Raw genomic sequence first — 23,986 nt, forward strand, 5'->3', positions numbered from 1 at the left:
GGCTGGAATGTCCACTGTGATTGGTTGCCAGCCCAGTGACTGGTCTGTATCGTTAAGGGAAAAAAAATACTATTGTTGTTCAGTGGATTGTCATGAAATTAGTTTTATTTATGTGTTTATTGCAGGTATGGATTATCTAATATGCACTTAATCAAACAAACTGGGGTCTCATTTTTAGGTTAATAAGTAATTCTATCATCCTGAAATCAGCTGTGCTACAAACTTTTTCAAGTAACAGAATTGTGCAAACCACCAACTCCTGTGTTACTGGAGTCTCTGTGCGTCATTGTTTGTTTGGGATAGCTTTTTAAAAGAGATTCTTACCCTGCAGCCCTGTTACCTCTTGCAGGCTTGTTGAGTGATCCATACATGGCCCCAGGTCACATGAATTGATTAATTGTATTGCTACAAATTATGTAAGCCATACTATGACTGTGACATTGGCAGCGGAGCATGATGACTCCCAGCTCCACCTGAGGGACAAGGGCAATTGCCGTGACAACAACCCCCCCTGGAACCCTCACTGTTGCCATAATGACCAGCACGGTGCTCATAACATCTGAGACAGGCTTACCAAATGGTCCACTCAGGGCGGGTTCAGCTGTCCCAAAGTTGACCAGATTACCAGTTTACCACAGAGTCTGTCTGTGAGGTGAAATATTCAGTCTGAACACAAGATTTACTTTGTGCAAGGATAACTTTACTTTACAGAAAACTACACATGCAACAGGAGGTCTGTACAGATCATCAGAGGAAGTAATGACAAATACAACCACAACAAACCTGATTCTTTTTTCAGCTTCATGCCCATCAGTGTGTGTTTACAAACTGATTTATAGCACCTGTATTGGCTGCTGAATATCCTGAAAACATGAAATTGCTCATGATTTTTAGCCTCTTTATAAACATTGTTTACAGTTTCTTAGATTACCCATTCTTCTGATTGTTATTCAGTTTTTGTTCTACTGGTTCATCTATCTTTTTCTATTTGAGCTTATTTTATCTTACTTTTACTTTGATTTGCTTTTTTTTTCTGGCGACTCTAAATTGGCCATCTGTTCATGTGGGTTTATTCCGGGTGCTCTGGGTTACGTCACAATACTTTATAAATGTGATTGTAGATAGATAATAATTGGCATTTGTGCCCTTCAGTCAATAATCCATAAAAACAAAGTGAGTTGGTTTTACCTTAGGGGATCTACAGAGTGGTCCATTGTGCACATGGACCCTCAAGAGAAGACACATTTGCCATTTGTAAGAAACTTTCCTATTATTACAGTGTTGGTGCAAACTCCTTCCTCTGGGGGTCTTGACTGAACTGAGCTCCTCAAATAGTGTCACTGAACTATGCAGGGCCACCAAACATTTCCCATAAAGCTTTGCGGGTCAAAGTTCATTCTGTCCTCAACCGCTGACCTTACTGCAGAAATAGAAAACACTTTATTTGTTCATCTGTTACTGTGAAGATATTTCTATATATTTATCCATTTATATTTATATATATATAACTAAGCCACTAATCTCAGTGCTTCAGTTTCTCAGTTACATATTCTATTTTGCCTGTTTTATTGGGTCTTGATGAGTAATTCCTTATTATGACTTTGCTACGTATGAACTGTTCTGAGAGAGTGACAATCCCTGACATTGGTGTTACTTAAACAGTATAGACTGAGGACCAGAGGGGGCAAATACTGCTTTAATATTAAACTGCATGAGTGAAAAGCTTATCTAAGTCAGTTCAGCCTTCTAAACCTCTTCACACTGTAAACCCCACTGACCTTTATAATAATAGTTAAGTCTTTGTTCTTAAGTTCAGAATTACTGACTCATTAACTACTGACTTCATTTAATGTAAAAGTCATGTTTAGATTTTTTCTTCCTTTTTATGTTTTGCAAAAAGATTTCATTTGTAAAGTTGCTATTTATAAATGTTATTACAATCCTTTTATTACTCTGTTTCTAATCACTCACTCACTGGTTATTGCTGTTCTACAGTAACACTTTACCATGTCAACCAAAGATATTTTTCTATCTACATGAATTATGTCTTCACACTCACATAAGTCTAATGAGACAGCTGCCTATCATGACTGAATACACTGGGATGTTTCATTTTGCTGTCACCTCACAGATCTGCAGCAGCACTGACATTACAACAATGTCAAAGACAAAAATAACACCATCATGTGCACTGTGTACTATTTATCTATTACTTTTACTACTATTACTATTTATCTGCTTCTTAATTCACACTCAACATACTGAGCATCAGGTTCTTGTCAGGAGGGGAGCTTCATGTGCAGTTAATTTATGTGTTTTTTGTATATACAGGCAGGTGACTAAATAAAGGAGAGACCTGAGAAATGAGTGGAGACACAGACTGACAGTGTCACCATCCATAGGTCACGACAGGGCTCGATGAGTATGAAAATGATGTTAATCATATGCAGTGGCCCTCACAGCATATGCAGTGTGTGTGTGTGTGTGAGAGAGAGAGAGAGAGAGAGAGAGAGAGTTAGGTTAAACACTGCTAAGCTGCTAAGCACAGAAGTTGAAATCAATGCTGATATGAGAGCGAGAGGTGGTGGGACTCTACACTGGCAATACAACACTGCTGTTGCCACCCAACAGACAGATGACAGCAGGAAGGAATGATGGTGCAGGCTGCAGGCTGTGTGTGCGTGTGTGTGTGTGCATGCATAGACATAGATAAACGTAAAAAAGCTGCACAAGTGTGTGCATGGTAGACATAACTACATGGACGTACAGGATATGTATGCAGACACACATGATCAAAGAATCATGCAACACACACACACACAAACACACACACACACATACTTCCATCTTTGTGAGGACACTCATTGACATAATGCTTTCCCTAGCCCCTTACCCTAACTTTAACTATCACAACTATCGCCTAGCCCTAACACTAACCCTAACCTTAACCTAAACCTAATTCTAACCATAACTCTAAAACCAAGTCTTAACCCTCAAAATGTGATTTTAAGGTGTCTCAAAAAGTGAGGACCGGCCAAAATGTCCTCAGTCTGTTCGTAAAATACTTTTTTTGGTCCTTACTATGTAGCAAGTACAAGTACACACACACACACACACACACACACAAAGAGGAATATTCAGCAGAGTTAAAATGTTACAGCTGTCTTGGCCAATATCCCACTGATGTAAAATTAGAAATGAATGACATAGAATGAATGGGAACAATGACACACATACACGCACACACACACACACACACACACACACACACACACACACACACACACACACACACACACACACACACACACACACACAACCACACACACACACACACACACACGTATCACATGCTGAAAAATTAAAAGCGAAAGCATGATCACATGATTTATGTGACAAAGTATACTGTGTGTGTTAATCCCAGGTATAATGTGTGTGTGATTTCCACACTGAGTCATTGATTGAATCCTGAATGTCTTCCTCTCAGCTGTCCTGCTGCTTTGCTGAATAAATTTTAATTTGGTCAGTCTGGTAAAGTGACAGTGGATGAACAGATGAATGGATGGAGGGATGGAAGGAGGGACAGACACCCTGACAGCTGAGTCGATGCAATTCAATCAGGACAACTGGCACTGGAGATCGGAGGACCTGGTGAGGTGGAACTAAAAATAGAAATCCACAGTTCACCCCAACACGCTCACCCACCCCGTGTCCCCCCTCACAAGTCACCCAGGTAGCTCATGTTTCATCATAAGCTCACCATCGTCACCTTCACAAAAAAAGCACAGAAATTCAAAGCTATGATCTGAAAATAAGATAAATCAGTTAAATAATCCAACATTTTAATTTAGTATTATGTTGCTTAGTGCAGATGGTTGAATCATCAACAGTGTGATTCTTCCCTCAGGCATTTTGTCACCTGTACACACAACACATCCAGTTTATTTCACCACTATGAGAACACAACATTTAACCTGTGCACCCTGTGATGATCTGTCTGGTCCCATTTATATTTAAAAAATCCCTCTGCTTTGTGTCCACTGTCCGTTGCTGATGATATCGTCTTACAGATCACTATGAATATGGAAGGCTACAGTGATAAATGTTCTGTCAACTAGACCAGAGTGCCATGTCAACCCAGACTTGTTAGGGAGTGATATGAACTTTCCATCAGGTTTGGATCAGTTCAAGAATCAAATCTGTTACTTTGTACTAGTTCTGTTGTTCAATTATCTCAAACTCATCAAAATCAAATCACAGATAAACAACAGTTAAATTTTCACAACACAGCAGATAAATATATATGAAATAGGTACAGATATTCAAGTAAGTAGATGATACATGACAGTGTAAAACCTGAAGCAGTTCACTGTTCTGCCGTCTGTTTTCTTTTTCTTCATGCTGAGAGCCAGGTTGTGACATTTCTAAAATGTTTTACAGTCCAGGTCATTATTATTTCTGCAGCAAGAAAATGTAGCACCTGACGAGGCAGTCACTGAGTCACTAGTATTGACCAACACCCATTATTAAAACCACTAAAAAAACATATAAGCATGAACAAAACAAACAGATATTCACCACAAACACACAGTTTACAGACAGAACTGTGGTTACACATTAAGAACTAGAATTAGTGCCTTGTAGTTGTATCCTTCCACCACTCAGACCAGTTTCAGATTATGTCTGTTTGTCCAGAATCATATAAGATATTAAACATTTGTGTAAAGAATTTGTCTTATCTGCTGTGTGAAGTCTTGAGTAATGGTTAAAAAGTTTTTTATGAGGTCACACTGACCTTGACCTTTGACCTTTGAACACCAAAATCTAATCAATTCATCCTTGACTCCCAGTGGACAGTTGTATCAAATGTGAAGGGATTCCCTTGAAGGTTTCAAGGCCAAAACCGCCTTATGTGACATCACTATGACCTTGACTTTTGACCCATGACCAACAAAATCTAATCAGTTCATCCTTGAGTCCTAGTGAATGTTTGTGCAAAATTTGAAGAATTTCCATTGAGGCATTACTGAGACATCGTGTCCATGCGAATGGGGACATACGTACAGATGGAGAACCCAAAAACAATAATACTCCGGCTCTGGCTGTCGCCAGCACAGAGGCATAAAAACAATCACAAGTATCACTTGAAATGAGAAACTTCAATTAGAAAAGCTTTTGTTCTGTAACTCGTTCCCTTTGTGAAGAGTGTTGTGTTAAAACCAGTTTTAAAGGTGTGTTTGACCATTCAGTAAAGATGAAGTTAAAATGTCCTGTGACCTTCATTCATCAACAATTACTGGATTTAACTTGTGACCAAACAGAGAGGCCACAAACTGCAGAGACTGTGCAGCAGAGCTTTTACATTCAGTGTGTTATCCATGACGTGTGGTGAGAATATCATGAACACTGATCCAGGTTAGCAGGTGTCTGCTACACCACCTGGTGACATTTCCAACCTGTGAGTCACTTCAGATGCCAAATAATGAGATCTAATTCAATTTCATGGGGATGAGTGTGATCACATTCCTACAAACAGCTGTGCTGTGCTCACCAACAACCACAAATGAAGTGATAATCCTGTCAAAAATACAGTTAATTGGTTTTATTGTTGTCGGTATAAGGCCAGCGCCAGCTCGTCCAAAATACACAAAAAGTTATGAGAAATGATGATGATGATGAAGTAGTAGTTTCAGTATAGATACAAAATACATGTTGTGTATATAAATAATGTGACTGATTATTCTCTCCCTTCAAAGACAACAGTAATAAGTCTGACAAGACCTTTTCTTTAGCTGCATCACCATTTATCTTTCATTCTTCTCATGTCATTGAAAGTAAATATACATTATATTTCCTATGTTTTTGACATGACAATGGACATGTTTTTGAAAATTATGTTAATAAAGAAAAAAAATGCATCAACAAATCCATTTGTATAAATTATGTCACCCAGATAGTGTTTTCTTCTTTCAACATCTATCATGAATCTACAAACTGTTCACTGCCAACATAAACTGTTCGTACTAAACATTGGTGCTGTCATGTCATCAGAAATATAATCTTTCTTATTCAACGCATTCTTTGCTTACATTACCCACAATGCAACTGGAACACTAACAGTTCGCCCTGTAGTTCAGTTGTGTTATGCTCACTGCAGCTTACGTAGCCACTAGCCTCATGCAGAAGTGAGGAATGGACTCTTCTTTCTAACTCCACACCTGCATTTTTTTTTTTTTTTTTTACCATTCAGACTTGTAATCTTCAGACCCAACTTATACTACATCAAGTATTTTGTGCAGCTCCCTCTGATACCACAAAACACTTTATACAATTTTTTTCACTAATGCATTTCTACTATCCAACAATGGACTCTGACATATAAAATCTGTGGAGGTCTCCTTTCAAGTCAAAGCTGACTATTTCATTAAATGGTTAATACTTGGGGTCACTGAGAAGACAGTTTTTCCTGATCTCAACCAAGTGGTTTAAAAACCAAAACCTAGATGTACATGAACACACAGGATCATGAACACCGGCCCTTTCATCACAAATGAAAGTCTTCCAGCCCCAACACCATCACTCCTCTGCATTCAACCCTGCTCAGTCCATTACACCACTTTTCACCACGTCTCAGACTTCACATGCACTCATGTTGACAGAGTCTTCTTACAAATGCCTTGAGTCTATTTATGGTTTCTTCAAACTACCAACATGCTCAGGACTTGCATGTCTGAAACAGTCCAGGTCAAACCAGTGGAATCCAAAGAAGGTGTGAGCATCTTACATCCTGCTGCTGCTTGCAGAGATCTGCAGCCTCTTTCATAGAAGAGTCACTTCCTTTGGGTTTAGGAAGTATTGCCATTATATTATATTCGTTATAATGCGATTTATTTTCAGCTTAAGTTTAGGACCCTAACATTGAGTTTGAAAGACAATATCATGATTAATATCAAGAAGAAACACAACAATTAGAATTCAGAAATCAGTCCTTACCTTGAGCTCAGATCAATTTGATGTTACATCTTGATGTTTCACATCAAAACTGTGTTTTGTCACTCCCTCAGTTCAGGACAGACAAGGACAAATTTTGCAGCTATAAGACGCTGTATAATGCAAATATAAACATCATAAATGCATGTCAGTGGCTAAGACTGCCAGCTCTTCCTGGCAACATCCATGTGTGAAAGTGTGAATGCATGTAACCCTCAATTGCTCCCTATGGCCTTGACTGTGAATGAGAATCTGTTGCCAGACTGCACGCCAGCTCAAACAGGGTTTACACAATACTGCATATATACAGTTTATCTCATTGAATCCTGCCTTAAATGTTTGCTAGGAATCAGAATGCATCATGAACCAACACTAAAACACAAACATTGAAACACATTAACAGAAACACAACTTTTATAGTAATTTTATCAACTAGGCCTGGCATTAATCAAAACACACCACATTTTTAAATCTAAAAAGGAACCAGAAAACTTTTAGCAAAAATGTACCAACATCAGCTTCACAGAGGTTGAATCTAACTCAAGGCTGTTGTAATGAATTCCTAAAAAACTGTGTGAGGTGCCACCACCTGCATGCATGCAGGCAACATTTGCATTTGCACATACACACAAACTATGTTACATCTTTTCTAACAACAATTTCTAACACAGACAACAAACACTAAAAATATATTCACTTCAGTATCATGTCATTTAGGAAGCACTAAGCCCATAAAAATTTTCCGCCATCTCGATTTTTTTGCACATGCTCATGAGATTCAGATTTGAATCATTATAAATGATTCACACAGTGTTCCAGGTTACATAAGTGTCCTTGGTGCCTGTTTCTGTGGGGCAGCTGCATGGTTCTGGGGCTGTTTGGCTCTGTTATGAGAGGGTGGCATGGGTGTGTGTGTGAGGGAGGGAGTGCTGGGGGATACAGTGACAGTCTAAACTGGGGAACTGGATCTGTGCCACAGTGGTATCTGAGCTACAGAACTAACTGGTCTGAATGGGCAGGAGGCACACACAGCACATATTGCACGTCAGTCAGCATGACCTTTGAGTTTTATTGACGGGGGTTTGAATGTAGTCGGGAGAAAATTAGAGTTTCCACTTACTTTAAGGCTGCTACAGGTTCTTGATGGTAATCAATAGCTTCTGCACTTGGGTCAGAATAATAACATGAAAATATTTTCAAGACAGAGCTCAAATTTGCGCCATTTTACTTTACACCTTTGACTTTATAGTGATCATTAACACAATTTTACACTGTAATAATAATAATGATACGACTAATAAAAAATAGAGCACTTTTCTTAAAAATGTTAGGAAGTGCTTTACAGAAAGAAATAAAAACCAGACAAGGCAGAGGACAGAAGAAGTAAAAACAATGAAATAAATCAAATAAATAGTAACAAAAGAGTTCAAATAAAAATCTATGTCAAACATTTCCAAAAGAAGAGATTTAAAAGGAGATAAAGGCAGAGCGTTCCATAAGGTGTCAGCCTTTGTCAGAAACTGTGATATGGGATTAACCAGCAGGGCACAGACCAGGTCATTAAATCTGAGAGGTATTTAGGAACAAGGCCATATAAGGCCTTAAATGTGAGAAATAAAATTTTAAAATCAATTTGAAATCTAAGAGGGAGCAGGGCAGGGAGGGTGCAGGGAGGCAAGCACAAGGGTGATGAGGTCTTGCCTCTTTGTCCTGGTAATGAGTTGAGCAGCAGCGTTTTCTCCAACTGGACACAGTCGAGGGAGACCTGGCCGACACCCAAGTGTCAATGTGTGCAATATTTAAGCTGAAAAGGGATAAAAGCAAAAAATGAGGTGATGTGCATTATGTGCACATTAAAACTTCTGTGACTGGTTGTTATGGTAATAAGTAGGTATGTGTTTGTATGTTCATTCATATGAGAGTGTGTTCACAGTGGGTGAGCAAAATGCAGTGACATAGAGAAAGTCTCATTTGGAAAGTCTTATCTGTGGATGGTCAGGCCACAGCTGTGAAACTGGAGCCTGCGTGTTGATTTAGAGCAAAGGAACTCAGACTCAGAACTCATGAACACAACCCTTACCTGCAAATTTTCCGTTAGCAAGCTGAAAAGATCAATACAACCACACAAACCTGTAGCGTGTGTGTGTGCTATGTGTCAGTATTTGCTATGTCCATGTGAGGACATAAATCTGATTCAACTTCCTGTTCGCTGATTATTTGGTAAAATGAAACAGTGACATTCAGCAAGTTTAGCACATATCGCAAGTTAAAGAACCCATATTGTATAAAGGTAGATGTCCATGTCTTTTTTGATTATAAAGCAGGTCTAGGTTCTACATTAATACTGTGAAAGTATCAAAGCCTCAGTCCACAGAGAAATGTACACAGCCTGTATTCAGAAACTGAGCCTTAAAACCAGCTGTCAGTAATTCTGTAACTTTGTGATGTCACAACAAAGCAGTCACTGCTCTCAGCCGCGCCCCAAGCCCCGCCCACCTGGACCCACCATCTAACCTTGCAGGATTTGGTTTCTCTGAGTGTTTATCTGAAATCTGCTGTATTTTCATCACTCAAAAACAGTCAGCCAATCAGAGGGGAGGATCAGAGTCTCTGAGGCTGAGAAGCCTGAGAGAGGAGATGTAAAACTACACTGAGATGGATTTTGGTCCTTAAAACCACAAATATATCTTCTTATGGATATCAACACTTCAAATAAAACACAGGAAAAGTGTAAAATATGGGACCTTTAATATTTAAAACTGGCCATGGTCATTTGATGTATACAGCTGACTGTCATCAGCATAGCATAGCGTGTAAATCCCAGCTTTCCAAATGAATGTATGTCTTCCACTAGATGCCATAATGATTTCATTGGCTATTTTAGCCTAGTATGTTTTGAAAAAGCTTCATGTTTTCACAGACCAAATTTTCCAGCAGGTTTATTTCTCAATAACATTTTCTTTTCCTTTTCTTTCCTTTTTTTTTGATATATATATATATATATATACGTAATATGTGTATAGAAGTATACAAATGTATGTATACGCATGTGTGTGAGTATATGTCTGTGTATCTGTATAATTTATATGTACTGTATGCGATGACAGGAGGAAAAAAAAGTTATACTGTCAAAATGTCTGTGTCAAGAAGTTTAAATAACAAGAAAAAAAAATTCCAGTAGTTTTGACTGTTAAAAACTGTATTTTTCTGCTAAAAAAATCCACGGTATAAATGCTCAACGCTGCAACTCCTACCACAATAAAAATCAAAAACTTATCTAATCTAACTAATTATAATTCATCTCTTATAATATACATTATTTTAAAAAAGCACAAGCTGTTATGTAACACATAATCATCTGACCTCCGGGTCTCTCTTGTGTTGTGGGGAAACCTGGATCTTATGTGAGGCTGCTGTTTGCGTCACTGTGTCTCTCAGCTCCACCCACAGCTTCTCCTCTGTCACATGATGTGTGTGTGATTTAATGTCTGTCTGCAGGTCAATTACTGAGGTCTATCACATTACTGGTGGGATGTAATGATGCTGGTACTTTTACAGCACAAGTTTAATAAAAGCTAGATCTGAGACTGAGTGTAACCTCCTGTGAGCGTAGACTTGACTAATGACCTTTTACATTGCATGAAAAGTGATAATATCCAAAAACATGTCCTGATATTGAGTATGGCTGACCAAACCTCTGCGGTTAGCAACACGCATACACTCTAGTGTATGCTGAGAAAGCTGTGCACTTACTTAAGCTTTGATGCAGACAAATAAAAAACTCTGGAGTTTATGTTTTCCTTCCTCTGACTTGCCAAATGTCTCGAGTTTGCACAGCCTGGCACTATGATCACTACATGACTTTCACACAAGCAGCAGTGACACTTATCTCAAAGTCACACTTGCAGACAACCTCCACTTAGCAAACTGGTTGGTGAGAGGGCTGCAGCTCAATGAAACTCAATATGTAATCTTGAATATTGCTACAATGTAATCTGAGATAAAGTGGTTATTTTAGGTCTTCAATATCATGACAGACAATATTCGAGTTACTCTGCTTTATCAACTCAGTGGGGAAACATGGAGGAGAGATTCAGTACAATACATGAGCATGCAGCTCTATACACTAAGTGTCCAAACCATCAGAGCAACGCCAAGCAGGCTGAGGGTGAAAGGTTGGACCGGGCAGCTGCAGCTGTTGCCTTGTCTCCCGTCTCGAGTGTTGTGTGATGTTCGTTCTTGCCTTTTAGAAACTCAACCGGGCACAGAAGACCACCAGTGACCAATGAAATGAGGGGACCCCAAGCCCAGTCAGCGAATAGGGACAGAGGTGTGGGTATAAATGCTTAAGTCCATCACCTGGCAGAGTTGGGCAACCCCTACATTTGGTGGACAGGATCTGATCCCGGGATCTGTTACCTCTTTCTTTTCTCCTAAGCAGGTAAAAAAAACCAAAAACAACAAATATCTGTCAGACAGATTCCTCCATTGGTGGACTCTGGAGCTATCAAAACTTTTTCTCTTCTGGGATTCCTTGCATATTTTTCCTGATATGGAAACTACTAAAATCAATGAGTGCACTTTATAACCTGAAACTTAGTTTTTCTTTCTTTTTTATTTTTGAAGACTTGTCATTATGTGTTTCTTGGATGTGGGTACCACTTATCTGCTGATAAAGGGGTAGTTAAGTTTATGGCAGCGTAGCGTCACTGAAACAGTTGTGACTATCTGTCAGCTGGTGCTGACGCTGGCAGAGCAGGCTCGAGGTGTGTCTTTGAACAGTTTAGGACTACTTGATTTAGTCATGGGACTTGTGGAGCTATACAAGCTTTGACCTTTCGGTGTACCAGGTTTCAATACTCAGCTGTACCTTGAGCAACTGACGCAACTGAGTTTTGACCTCTGTATTGCAGAAAGGCATGTCTGCTCTGATTGATTCTGCAGCTGCAGCTCAGTTGATTCCAGTGTGCATTCACACATTTGTCTTGATCATAAACTCCCAACATGTATGTAAAAGAAGATGCATGAGTGTTGGAGTGAGAATATACAAAAATAATTTCCCTCTTTCCTTCTTCATGACTCTTTCTCACTTCGCTTAAAACTTCAAGGATTGAATAGTAATGAGACTTGAAAAAAAATACAAATTTAACCAATTGCATTTTTGAGTATAAGTAGTTTTTCTGCTATTTTCAGTCTTAAAAACATAATGTCATTTAAAGGTTTATTGCTTCTGCTGCCATCTGTACTGGACAGTTGTCCGGCCACTGAGTTAGCTTTAGTGTGAGGGTGAACAGAGTGGCAGCAGAGAGAGAGTCAGTCATCTGGAGATGGGAGGGGTGCAGGCCCGAGATGGGGGGAGGGGGCGGGGAGTGGGGAGCGGTGGGAGGGCACACAGCCACACTATTAATAATATTGGTGAAGGGGGAGGGTGTGGGTGGTGAGACACTCAGAGGCAGGAAAGACTGGAGAAAAGCATGTAGAGAGGAGGAAAAAGAAAAGAAAAGAAAAGAAAAGAAAAGAAAAGAAAAGAAAAGAAAAGAAAAGAAAAGAAAAGAAAAGAAAAGAAAGGTGGTCAGACAGAATGAGAAGGTGCCTCTTCTTCACCAGGAGACTCTAGACAAGACCGAAAAACTTGAAGAAACTTCAGGCAAGAAGCATGGTATTCATCAGACCACTGTGTTGTGTCTCAGGTTGTTTTGTTCTAAACAAAAAAAACATCCTGTCATTAGCAAAATTATAAAATCCCCTTTTTCAGGTCTGCTTCTATAAGATTCTTCTAATTAAACACAATAACTGACTGAACACTGCCCGACCGTGTGTACAATCACTGCAGACTCTCCTATATAATAGTACAGTCTCGTTAAATGTCTCTACCTCCTCTCTTTTTGCTGTCTCCTCTCAGACGGAGTAAGAATCGCAGCCATGGCAAAGAACTGCCACAACGACTACAAAATGAAGTTCTCCCTGGACGAGGAGTTCCCCGATCTGTCCCTGCACAACAACCATATGGCCAAGGTACGAATCCTGCTCTGGAGTTGTCTGTTCATGGCCACACACCCAAAACACACAGGCACAGGTTAGCAGTAACTTGTAGCATGACATTATTATGATCCTAGCAGCCACTCAAATTACTCTGACACTGTGCTTTGAAGCAAGGCATCACTTTTCTGTGGACAATTCAAAAATACACCTCAGAGGAGATAAGTCACTTACAGCACAAATGTTTTCACTGCTGCTTTTGGAACCTCCTGCATTTCATGAGAGCTGAGATGCAACTTTAAAGTCATGTGACTGTATAATCACCGACCTGCACTGTGTATCATCTGCTGTAGGTGCTGACCAAGGAGATCTACGGCAAGCTGAGGAGCAAGTCCACCCCCAGCGGCTTCACCCTGGATGATGTCATCCAGACCGGTGTTGACAACCCTGGTAAGAAAGAGCGAGTCATCAGCACAGAGATTAACACACAACAGCAAAGCTCGGGTTTCAGGAGACATGAAGTAACTGAAGCAAACTCTTTATCATTATGTTATGATTTTAGATTTCCTCTAAATCAGGGGACATGAGAATATCTATTCTATTGTACTATATATCTATATATGTCCAGGGACTCCATGTTCTTCAGCGGTACAGCAACAAAACCACACTATGAACAAAAGTTGATTTAGCTCACAATGTTACCATCTTCCTCATCCTCCCTCTTGTTCTCAAGGCCACCCCTTCATCATGACCGTGGGCTGTGTTGCTGGTGATGAGGAGTCCTACGAGGTCTTCAAGGATCTGCTGGACCCCGTCATCTCCGACCGTCATGGCGGATACAAGCCCACCGACAAGCACAAGACCGACCTGAACTTCGAGAACCTGAAGGTGAGGAGAGAAAACATTTGTGATGGTGCTGTTTAAAGGAAAGTAAACTGGCCCGTTGGCAGGTTTACGCACCAAATTAACAGCCCTGAATGTACTGACTGTGTTCAATTAATTACAGTTCAGGCCCCATCACTTCAGGGTTAAGTTTACAGAGCAGCCATTCCCCCAAAGTATCAGTACATTTTTTGAATCATTTTTCTGCAGCAACGAGCCATAGCATATTTAAAACTACTCACAACTTGGTGAAGTAAACCATCTACACAGCTTTAAGTTCACTCAACACACTTGGTTTATTATACTTATAATTTCTACAGAACCTTTTAAATTCAAAGCAAGACTGGAACAATTTGTCAAAATAATTAGTCTATTACTTTATTATACTTTATCTATTACTAATGTTATTTCGTTCCCTATGTATTTATTTTTGTTTTAATGTTTGTTAATTCCCCTTTCAAAATTGTCAAGCAGTTGATCCTCAAATTAAAAACTGAAATAAATAAACTGTTATAACCCCCCACCCCCCACCATCCATATGTCAAACAAGCAAGTTTGTAAGCAAGAGTGTAAAACAATGGCTAAGACACAGTAATGATGTGTCCGTTGTGTTTTTCTTCTTTTCCCAGGGTGGTGATGACCTGGACCCCAACTACGTGCTGTCCAGCCGTGTTCGTACTGGCCGCAGCATCAAGGGATTCACCCTGCCCCCCCACAACAGCCGTGGAGAGCGCAGAGCCATTCAGAACCTGTCAATTGAGGGTGATTGTCAAACTAATGATACTAATCTGTCGATCTAACTCAGACTGATTTATTTAGAAGCAACACAAATATTTGTGACAGAGACTGACTCCTCCTTCCTCATTCATTCCTCTCAGCTCTGTCCAGCCTGGAGGGTGAGTTCAAGGGAAAGTACTACCCCCTGGACGGTATGACCGACGCTGAGCAGGAGCAGCTGATCGCTGATCACTTCCTGTTTGACAAGCCCGTGTCCCCCCTGCTGACCTGCGCTGGTATGGCCCGTGACTGGCCCGACGCCAGAGGCATCTGGTGAGAAACACAGACACACGGAATGGGAACTGAAGTAGAAAATCTGATTAATTAAATTAGATTTTACCAGAGTTCACCCTGGTTAGAACCTAAAAAGATCATCAAGTATGTGCTATGATTAACTGTAAAATCAGATTTAGTGGGCACATGTAAACATAAATATACACAATCACACAAAGGAAATACAAACGACCTCCCACTGAGATAAAATCCCATGTGGCCCTCCCACGCCAACCTTTAAAACTTTCACCATCTGTCGCTGTCTCCCACAGGCCTAATATGAAAATCCTCATTATTCCTGTTTTCAAACATCTGTTAAAGTGTGTCATGAATACCACAGCTCACTAACCCTCACCCCACCCCTTAGATCCACTACTGTGCAGCTCAGTGGGTCACATAATTCATATTTTGTCAATGTCTTGACACACATACTAGAAATGTATACACTCAGTTTCTGTTCGGCACATTTCTACCAAAACTGCAAACTGTATTCACGTAACCTTCAGAATCAAATGTCTTTTTTCTGCTGAATGTAAACGGAGAGAAACTGAGCTGGATCTTCTTCCTCCAGGCACAACGACAACAAGACCTTCCTGGTCTGGGTGAACGAGGAGGATCACCTGCGTGTCATCTCCATGCAGAAGGGAGGCAACATGAAGGAGGTCTTCAGACGCTTCTGCACCGGCCTGCAGAAGGTAACACACAGAAATATCCATGCATACCTTGACATAAACACACAGCTACGCACACTACACTCAGGCACAATTCAACCAGGAGCATGGGTACAAGAGTTAAAGCCAGTTCACATTCTGTGGAACCTTTCTCTGGACCTTTCATGGCTGTTAAAAATGCACAAAGTTTAATTTCTTTTTGCATTAATAACAGACAGATCTAGTTAGCAGATTATATTTGAACTATGATGCATTTTTCATTTAACTTTCCTCTTTGCTGGTCAGATTGAGGCCATCTTCAAGAAGCACAACCACGGCTTCATGTGGAACGAGCATCTGGGCTACATCCTGACCTGCCCCTCCAACCTGGGAACTGGCCTGCGCGGTGGCGTGCACGTCAAGCTGCCCAAGCTCAGCACACACGCTAAGTTCGAGGAGATCCTGACCAGGCTGCGTCTGCAGAAGCGTGGCACAGGTACTGAAACCAAAACAATATGTGGATCTGCCTCAAAGCCAGCGACAGATAAAGTATTTCCAGAGAAGCATCAGAGTTGGGGTTTTAGACTGAACGCAGCTGGATTGACTGGAAGTGAAGAATTAACAACAAAATCTGTCTTAAATCTCAAATCTCAAATTAGATATTTGGAGCGTTATTACATTATATTTATATTATATTTATTAAATCAAATAGATAAATTAATTAATAAAATAAAATGCTGCTATATCTAACAGGCTAACTTGAGATTAGATCCAAAAGAGTTTTTGGTCAAAATGAACAGAACAGAAAGTATATGGCAACCAAAAGAGAAATTATATATTACATAAAGAAGGAAAGCAGGCTAACACTAATGCTAGTACGTTTTAGCATTAGGTAGACAGTATAGCTTTCTAAACTTAATTATTTTGTATGATTTGCTGCATTTATCTTGCTTTAGCATTATTATCTTCTGCCTCTCTTATATGGTAGCTAATTTTCACCAAAATATCCAGGAAGAAGAGGAAGTGAAAAGTCCAGGGAGTAGTTCCTCAGGCTAGTTTCCCACCACATCAAAAGCACTGTGGAAACTGAGTAAACTAAAGGTCAAATCTATGTCACCTCAGTCTCTGGGATTTACTGGGCAGGATGGTATAATGTATGATCTCAAGAAAGTTTTCATGTTCCAGGAAAAGTAGTTGTGGTAGTCTTAATTATTCTTATCCAGAAACACTGTATTTCTTATCCACTAAAGTTAAGTTCAACCAGTGGTGATTGTAGAGTCTGTTGTCAGGGAGAACCAGTATTCATCACCATCATATGTAGTAAATAATCTGACATCTAAAAAAATGTTTTAATTCCAAATGTTCACATTAATAGGATTTTCAAAACTTTGTAATTTTCAAAATAAAGGTTATAAAAAACTTAAATAACTCAATAATTTCAACATTGTGAATAATCCACATTATAAGGCCTGCCACAGCATATTTCTCCTCCTACTGAGACTCCTGATGGTAGATTTATTCTTCTGCCTCTCTTCTCCTTACAGGTGGTGTGGACACAGCCTCCGTGGGTGGCGTGTTTGACATCTCCAACGCTGACCGTCTGGGCTCCTCCGAGGTGGAGCAGGTCCAGCTGGTGGTTGATGGTGTCAAGCTGATGGTTGAGATGGAGAAGAAGCTGGAGAAAGGAGAGTCCATTGATGGCATGATCCCCGCCCAGAAGTAATTTGAACAGACAACCAATGACTGAATGACTGTCTGTGTTTGTTTTTTTTATATATTATAAAAAAATGAACAGGTAGCCTTGTTGTAAAGTTATCTTACTGGTTTTGGCCAACTGGCTACTTTCTGCTTACTCCGTTCCGGCAAGAGGACACGTCACTTTTCTTTCTGCTCTTTTCTTTCTTTCTTACTTCTGTTAACCTTATTCATCTTTTCCTTTCCTGCTTTTTCTTTGGTTCCTCTTTCTTAACTCCTGTCACTTTAATCATCGCTCTCCCCATCTTCTCTGTAACATCCTGGGATCAATCCAAGCATAGTCTGGTTATGGCTATGTAAACACACCAAGAGAAAAATTTTTTTGGTTGTAAAATATAACTGGACAATTAAATTATGCCCCATGTAACAATCAAACCTTCTGTCTTATGTTTTCTTTTTGGGAAATACACATGGATATTTTGCAAGTGCACATAACACACTGTCAGTAATATATGCAATTTATCTTTTACTAATAGAGAAACACAATCCTTAAATATTAATTTTAGTTTTAACTGGACACACACAAAACAACAATTCAATGATAACACAAAGAAAATGGTGGGATGCCACATCAAATACATTAAGTCCATATCTGAGAAAAAAGGACATCAAATATTAAAGAGTTTGAAAGTCTTTATTTTTGTGTCACACATTGTTTCCTAGGAGACATGCAGGATTGCAGGTCGATCATTTCCGTAATTTCAGCCCATAAGTTAAGTTTTGTTGATAACAGTGACAGCTTCAAACACACTATACAACAGAACTGTAGCCTTAAAGCATGGCCCTAACTGTATCTAGAGAACAGGTTCAGAGAGTGAGGCCCAGTTGTACACAAAAAAAAAAAAAAATTGCAAAAACTAGCCCTAAATCACAGCTTCACATTTTGAGACAGTGGTGGACACGTGCTGCAGCTGAAATCTCCCATGAAACAGATAAACATGTAGACCTCACAGCCGTGAAGATCACAAACCTGCTGTAACATCTAACTTTTCTGTTTCCATATCAGTGTTTTGTTAGATGCTGAAAGTACAACTTATTAATTGCTTGACTTTAAAGAGTTACAATACAAGTACAACAACCTTTTGATTTTGGAGTCGTCAGTGTCAATGCAGCAACATGATCGATGTAGCAGTCGGTGTTTTTGTTGAGTCCTGGTTGATTTGTTCTGTAATGAGCAGCTAATTGTCTTTATGCCTCTGCACAGTGACGGCCGGGGGCCGGAGGCAGCGTGTTTCCAGGTCGTCCATTCATCCCTCAGAACAATTTGAGGGAATTTGAATTTGGTACAAATGAAAAAGGATGAACTGATTAGAATTTGGTGGTCAAAGGTCAAACAGGATAAAATGTGGTGACATTTTATATCAGTCAAAGGTCAGCTTCACTGTGACATCATAATGTTCTGCATAAACCCTTCTGGCCGTTATTCAACGCTGTAATTCAGGAACGGGGGGGGGGCACATTTCCTGCAACTTGATTGTTTGGCGGAGGCATAAAACTGAGAGGCGATGATTCTAGTTAATGTAAAATGTTAAAAGAAAATGTAAGAATCAAACGACTCAAAAAGTCATTCAAGGTCACATTCTCGTCGCAAACCACTGCCTCATGACCGGACATGCTTTTACATTATACTGTGGCTTGATGAGGCAGGAGTTTGATTAGTTAACAGTCATACACCTCTTACAGCAATATCCCGTTCTTGCAATAACGGGACCTGATTGGTCAACAGTCATACACCTCTCATCAGTGCTGCGGCCTGATTGGTCGGCAGAGGGAAAAATCTACAGTTTATATATCAAAACTGCTGCTGAGGTTAAAAACACAAAACAAATGTGATATTGGATGAAAAAAAACAGTGAAATCTGACAAAACTTTGTCAAGACAAATCATTATTTTGATTTTTTTTTTGGAAATTTGGTATTTAACAACTCTTTCCTTGATATGACTGCGGCATCAGTGGAATCAAATGGCACCTCTGCGTGGAAACCTTAAGGCATCTCTTCAGCTGGTTTTACTGAGGAAAGTGATGCCAAGAAGCCATTTTAGGTAGGTACATGTAAGTTAAGGAAAGAAATGCATTCAGAGTGTCATTTACTCACTAGGTTGGCTTTAAATGTGAGAAACAATGTGATTTTTTTACACAATTTAATAAAGGAAAAATACAGATTAATTAAAAACTCTGGCAGAACAGTTCAATGTAATCCCAGCTAAAACACAAAAAAGTGCTAGATGAATTTTAACAACAAATCATCAATATCAAAAATGAAAAAATAAATCAAACAAGGAGCCCTATTAAGTCTTAATCAATGCTTTTTCAAGTCTTAGTTCTTGGCTTTGTGGCTGTATTGCACTACACTTAAGGAAAGCGAAGGCGATGGCATCCTGACAGGTGATACAGTATAGCTGCTTCCATCAGTACATCAGTGACACCCTCCGTCTACTCTGAACCACTATGAGCTACAGTGATTGTGTGTGTGTGTGTGTGTGTGTGTGTGTGTGTTTTGGGGGGGGGGGGCACACACACGACCAAAGTGACCAACAAGATCATCAGGTTGGATCAGGCTTTTGAATTATATCTGCACTGGCCTCACAGGAAGAGGAGTGAAAATGAGCTTTTTTGTTTTAAATTACCATCACACCAGATAAAAACTAGGATTCCATATACTTTGACCAGTAATCAAATGCACCAGTTATATTTGCTGAGAAAATTTGATTTTTAAGCATTTGTGGCACAGTTGAATGCATGAAAACATTCAACATTCATCAAAAATTCATTTTTAATTTTTCTTATGGATGAAAATGTAGTTTAGTTAAATGTTGAATTAATCTATTTGAGCTTATATTTGTTAAATAGGATATTGGTCCTTCTGTCTTTTCTAATGCACATGAACTAAACCTGCTGAGTGGAGACTTTTTTTTTAAGAACAACAATGTAAAGTGTCTCTTCTTGCTTCCTTACATCCAACTCCAGATTAGAAACTCCTGTAAAATAACTACAGAGCCAACTGAGACATCCTGCTGTGAAATAAACACTCTACTTTGAGCTTCAAAACAAAAAAATGTTATATAATTTTAAACTTTTTTGAAGGGACTTTTGCTTGTTGAGAAAGGTAGCAACTTGGCAAACACTGAACCAAGTTGACTATTTGTAAGGAGCAAGTACAACATTTCAGCTCGGGTCCTGTGGTATTAGGCAGCTTTGCTCGTCTGTTAGCGACTCACCTGCCAGAGAAGACAACATTTTACCAGAAATTATGCAAACAAACATCAAAATCCCAACTGAGCAGTAAAACGGGCTTTGTCAATGGATGGGCAGAGAGGCTGTGGGGCCTCATTCAGTCTGTCACAAGTCTCTGCATTTCTGCATGTCTCTCTCTGGAGGCCGGAGGTCAGACTGCGCCCTCACTCCTTATATATGTGACTTCTGGTTCCGCGGATGACAACAGATGTCAAACTTCTGCCCATTTTAAAAGCATTAAAGAAAGAAAATAAACTTAATACACAAAATTTTTTAAAGATTTCTTTAAATAGCAGCTCTTTAAAAAGGAATGACGACAATTATGGTACAATAGGAACAACAATGTCAACAACAACAAATTATCAGTCTCCATCATTCTCAGCAACAACATCCTTGTCAACATCAAATATGAAATCATGAAAAAAAAAAAAAAAAAAGAACAGTTTGACTCCATGGGCTCACATAATATGGAGATGGTGGTGTGTTTTAAGCAGGAGTCGTGGGTCACTGACAGCTCCAAGGTCAAGGGTCATCATAAGTCTGCCGATGGCGATCTATCTGTGTCTGTGCATCCGTTTGTCTGGCTGTGATTGGTGGCATCAGAGGAAGAGGGTCTTTGGCGGAGGCGAGGCATCGCTAGCCACATCAAATGAGGTGGAGCCCAGGGAGGAAGAGGAGGAGGGGGATGTTGTCTGCCTCGTTGCTTCCTCCTCCTCCTCATCCTTCCTCATTCATTAACCTGTCCCGTCCGTCATCAATCTGCCCCGCCTCCTGTCGCCCTCAGAGCTCCAGCTCCTTGGACACTTTGGTGGCGATGTCTCTAAAGGCTAACGGTGCCCCCCACAGGCGCTTGAACCTCACACCGCTGCTCTGGCCCAGCCCGCTGGGCAGCTGGCAGACCTCGGCCTCGAAGGCGACCCGGGCGCCGGCTGCTCCGTGGGTGCAGGACAGGAGGAAAGGCCCGGCCAGATGGACCTGGCAGCCACAGCCCTGCGCCGCCTCGCGCAGCGCTAGCACCACCTCGGCCGGGTCGCGAGGGCTCCGCACCCTCACATCCCAGCCGCATCGGGGGGTCCGGGGCTCGGCCGCTTTCTGATGCCCAGATAGATGGCGACTGGAAGAGGGGAGAGGGGAGGGGAGAAGAAGGGCGATGCAAATGGGGGATGGATGGACCCGGGAATGTATGAAAGTTAAAAGCAGAGGAGACAAAGTGAGGGGGATTTGGGATGTGTGCATGAGGGGAGGGTAAAAAAGAAACAAAAACAAAAGAGGTAGCGGGGGCATGAGATCAGATATAAATGCAGGAGCAGGGATGAACAGATTTAAGGAGATTGGAGTTAATGTGTTGGGTATTTGAGTGAGATGGATGTGTGAAGAGACAAGTGGAGGTAAGTGAATGTGTGCATGGTTGTGTGAGTGTAAATACATGAATGGTGAGGGAAAGGGGAGAAGAAGAAACATAATTAATATCACATCATAGGATTTAGACATTTTGCTACCTAGGCCACAGATATGTAGGTAAATGTGTATTTTCTAGCCTAACAACATGTCTTTTTTCATACTACACAACAACAGAGGAATATACAAATCACACCCACCTCAAATGTATTGTTTATGTGGGGGTGTGAGGTCATGCTGGGATTAATAATACAATTACTTTGTTCTTAAATTAAACTTTACTTTAAAAAGTATATTAATAATAGCATACTACACAGATACATTTCTAAAAAACTGATACTTGCTATTCTTAAAGGATTTTTTGTTATAGAATTTGCTCTAAAGCAGAACAACAAATACATAATGAAAATGTTAAAATGTGTTTCTTTTCTTTCAATCAGACATGAAAGGATCATCTAGCACAGGAGCCACGCTCAGCGTCTACGACCACACCACAGTCTGTTGGCTAATGTTACTCTGGTGCTACTGGTTTACCTGCTGTTTTTAATCTGAGACTGACACTGGGCTGGAGCAGCTGAGGCTGAGAGGAAGTACGCAAGACCTTTAGTAACATACTGATAAGCCTGATATAATACAGTATGAACAGAATCAGAGCAGTATTTTATCATCAAAGTCAACACCTGCTGCCTCAAATTAATGACATGAAATGGTAACAACATCAAATTCAATATCAATCATTCTTGTGTGCAGCTACTGAGCTACATATATACTGTATAGTGAATATAGGTTAGCAGGTGTTTGACCATTTATAGTAATTACAAGTTATTTCTTGGTTCTTGATTTCACACGATGTAGGAGAGAGACTTATTTACACATTCTTCTGTTTTAATGAGAGTGTATATAAGAAATGGACTAAACAGTGTGGATTCTCTGTATAAACAATGGCAAATCTTTTTTTGTTATAGATGTATTTCTGTGCATCTTCACCACACGAACGAGAGGAAAGAAAAAAAAAAAATCTGACTGTGTGTTCACATGTGAGTAAATGCTTCAGGCTCTGAGCTGGATATGAAATCCAGTTCCCCTGTTGGATCACATGCAAAAGTGTTACTCCATGAAGATGTCTGATGTTCAGAAACTGATCGGGAAAAAAATGAAATCAGGTCTTGGTCACACATCAGTTTGACAACATTTATAGCTGCAGTGAGTATTTCTCTGTTTTTTAAACCAAGTATGATGGTATATAAACCTATACAGTAAACAGCTAATCTTTATAAATGGCTGGAGATTAAAGTAATACTGGATAATGTGTGAAATTTTAAGTGAATTTTCTTCAGTCAGACAGAGATTTAACTCATGGATAGTAAACTACAGACCTCGACCGGTGGAGGCAGACGGCCGCCCACCCTGAGTCTGGATCTGTTGGAGGTTTATTCCTTTTAAAGGGAGTTTTTCCTCCTTCCTGTCACTAAGTGCTGCTCCTTATGGAAACTGTTGGGTTTCTCTCTATAATAAAGTATTGTCTCGATCTAACCCTGTAAAATGTCCTAAGATAATGTATATTATGATTTGGTGCAATACAAATAAAACTGAATTGAACTGAACCTTAAGCATCATTTGAGTACAAGTTAAACTGATGGATAAAAATGATTTTTGAGGCTGACACTGCAGTAATTTCTTTAACATAAACTAACAATATTGATGTAGATCCCTGAGATTTGTGATGAAGATACTAAGTGAGACAGCTGAAAAAAGATCCTCTCCTGCTCTCTGCTGGACAAACTATTAAATGGTGACACTGCTTTGGTTTTGGTGTTTCTCTGCTGCAGTTCCTTGTTACTTATTGTCCGACATATACACCGATACCGAAGAATGTAAATCATTACTCACCTTGTGACCGGAGATCTGCTGATTCTCTCAGGTTCGTCTGTGACCCTCAAGAAGAAGACAACGTATCTGTTAGGAATCAATTGGCCAATCGTGCTCTCACACTAATCCCCTCCCCTTGAGCCCCCTCCTCCCCCCACTTCCTGTTTTAATGTGATCA

The 23,986-nt window shown here is 40.0% G+C and overlaps 2 protein-coding genes across 4 annotated transcripts in view; one reads left to right on the top strand and one right to left on the bottom strand.

Annotated features, from left to right (window-relative positions):
• Window positions 1–11,092: 11,092 nt before the first annotated feature.
• ckmb (creatine kinase, muscle b) lies at window positions 11,093–17,681 on the top strand. Its single transcript, XM_071497247.1, has 9 exons — window positions 11,093–11,431; window positions 12,893–13,005; window positions 13,323–13,419; window positions 13,703–13,857; window positions 14,481–14,613; window positions 14,730–14,901; window positions 15,473–15,596; window positions 15,858–16,047; window positions 17,096–17,681. The coding sequence occupies exons 2-9, from the start codon at window positions 12,913–12,915 to the stop codon at window positions 17,272–17,274; spliced, it is 1,143 nt and encodes a 380-aa protein (XP_071353348.1). The 5' UTR covers window positions 11,093–11,431; window positions 12,893–12,912; the 3' UTR covers window positions 17,275–17,681.
• mark4b (MAP/microtubule affinity-regulating kinase 4b) overlaps window positions 17,511–23,986 on the bottom strand; it is a 60,201-nt gene continuing 53,725 nt past the window's right edge. The window contains exons 17-18 of one of the 3 annotated variants that reach the window (XM_071497244.1): window positions 23,830–23,874; window positions 17,511–21,655 (exon numbers count right to left, since the gene is read on the bottom strand). In XM_071497244.1, the coding sequence (XP_071353345.1) occupies window positions 21,322–21,655; window positions 23,830–23,874 (379 nt within the window). In that variant the 3' untranslated portion in view covers window positions 17,511–21,321. Of the gene's footprint in view, window positions 21,656–22,450; window positions 23,875–23,986 lie in introns of those variants that run through there. The other 2 variants (XM_071497246.1, XM_071497245.1) reach the window with 2 other exon arrangements.

This window comes from Trachinotus anak, unplaced genomic scaffold (assembly GCF_046630095.1).
Source record: "Trachinotus anak isolate AG129_WGS33_773 ecotype Australia unplaced genomic scaffold, CSIRO_AGI_Tana_v1 ptg000014l, whole genome shotgun sequence".
Lineage (NCBI taxonomy): Eukaryota > Metazoa > Chordata > Actinopteri > Carangiformes > Carangidae > Trachinotus > Trachinotus anak.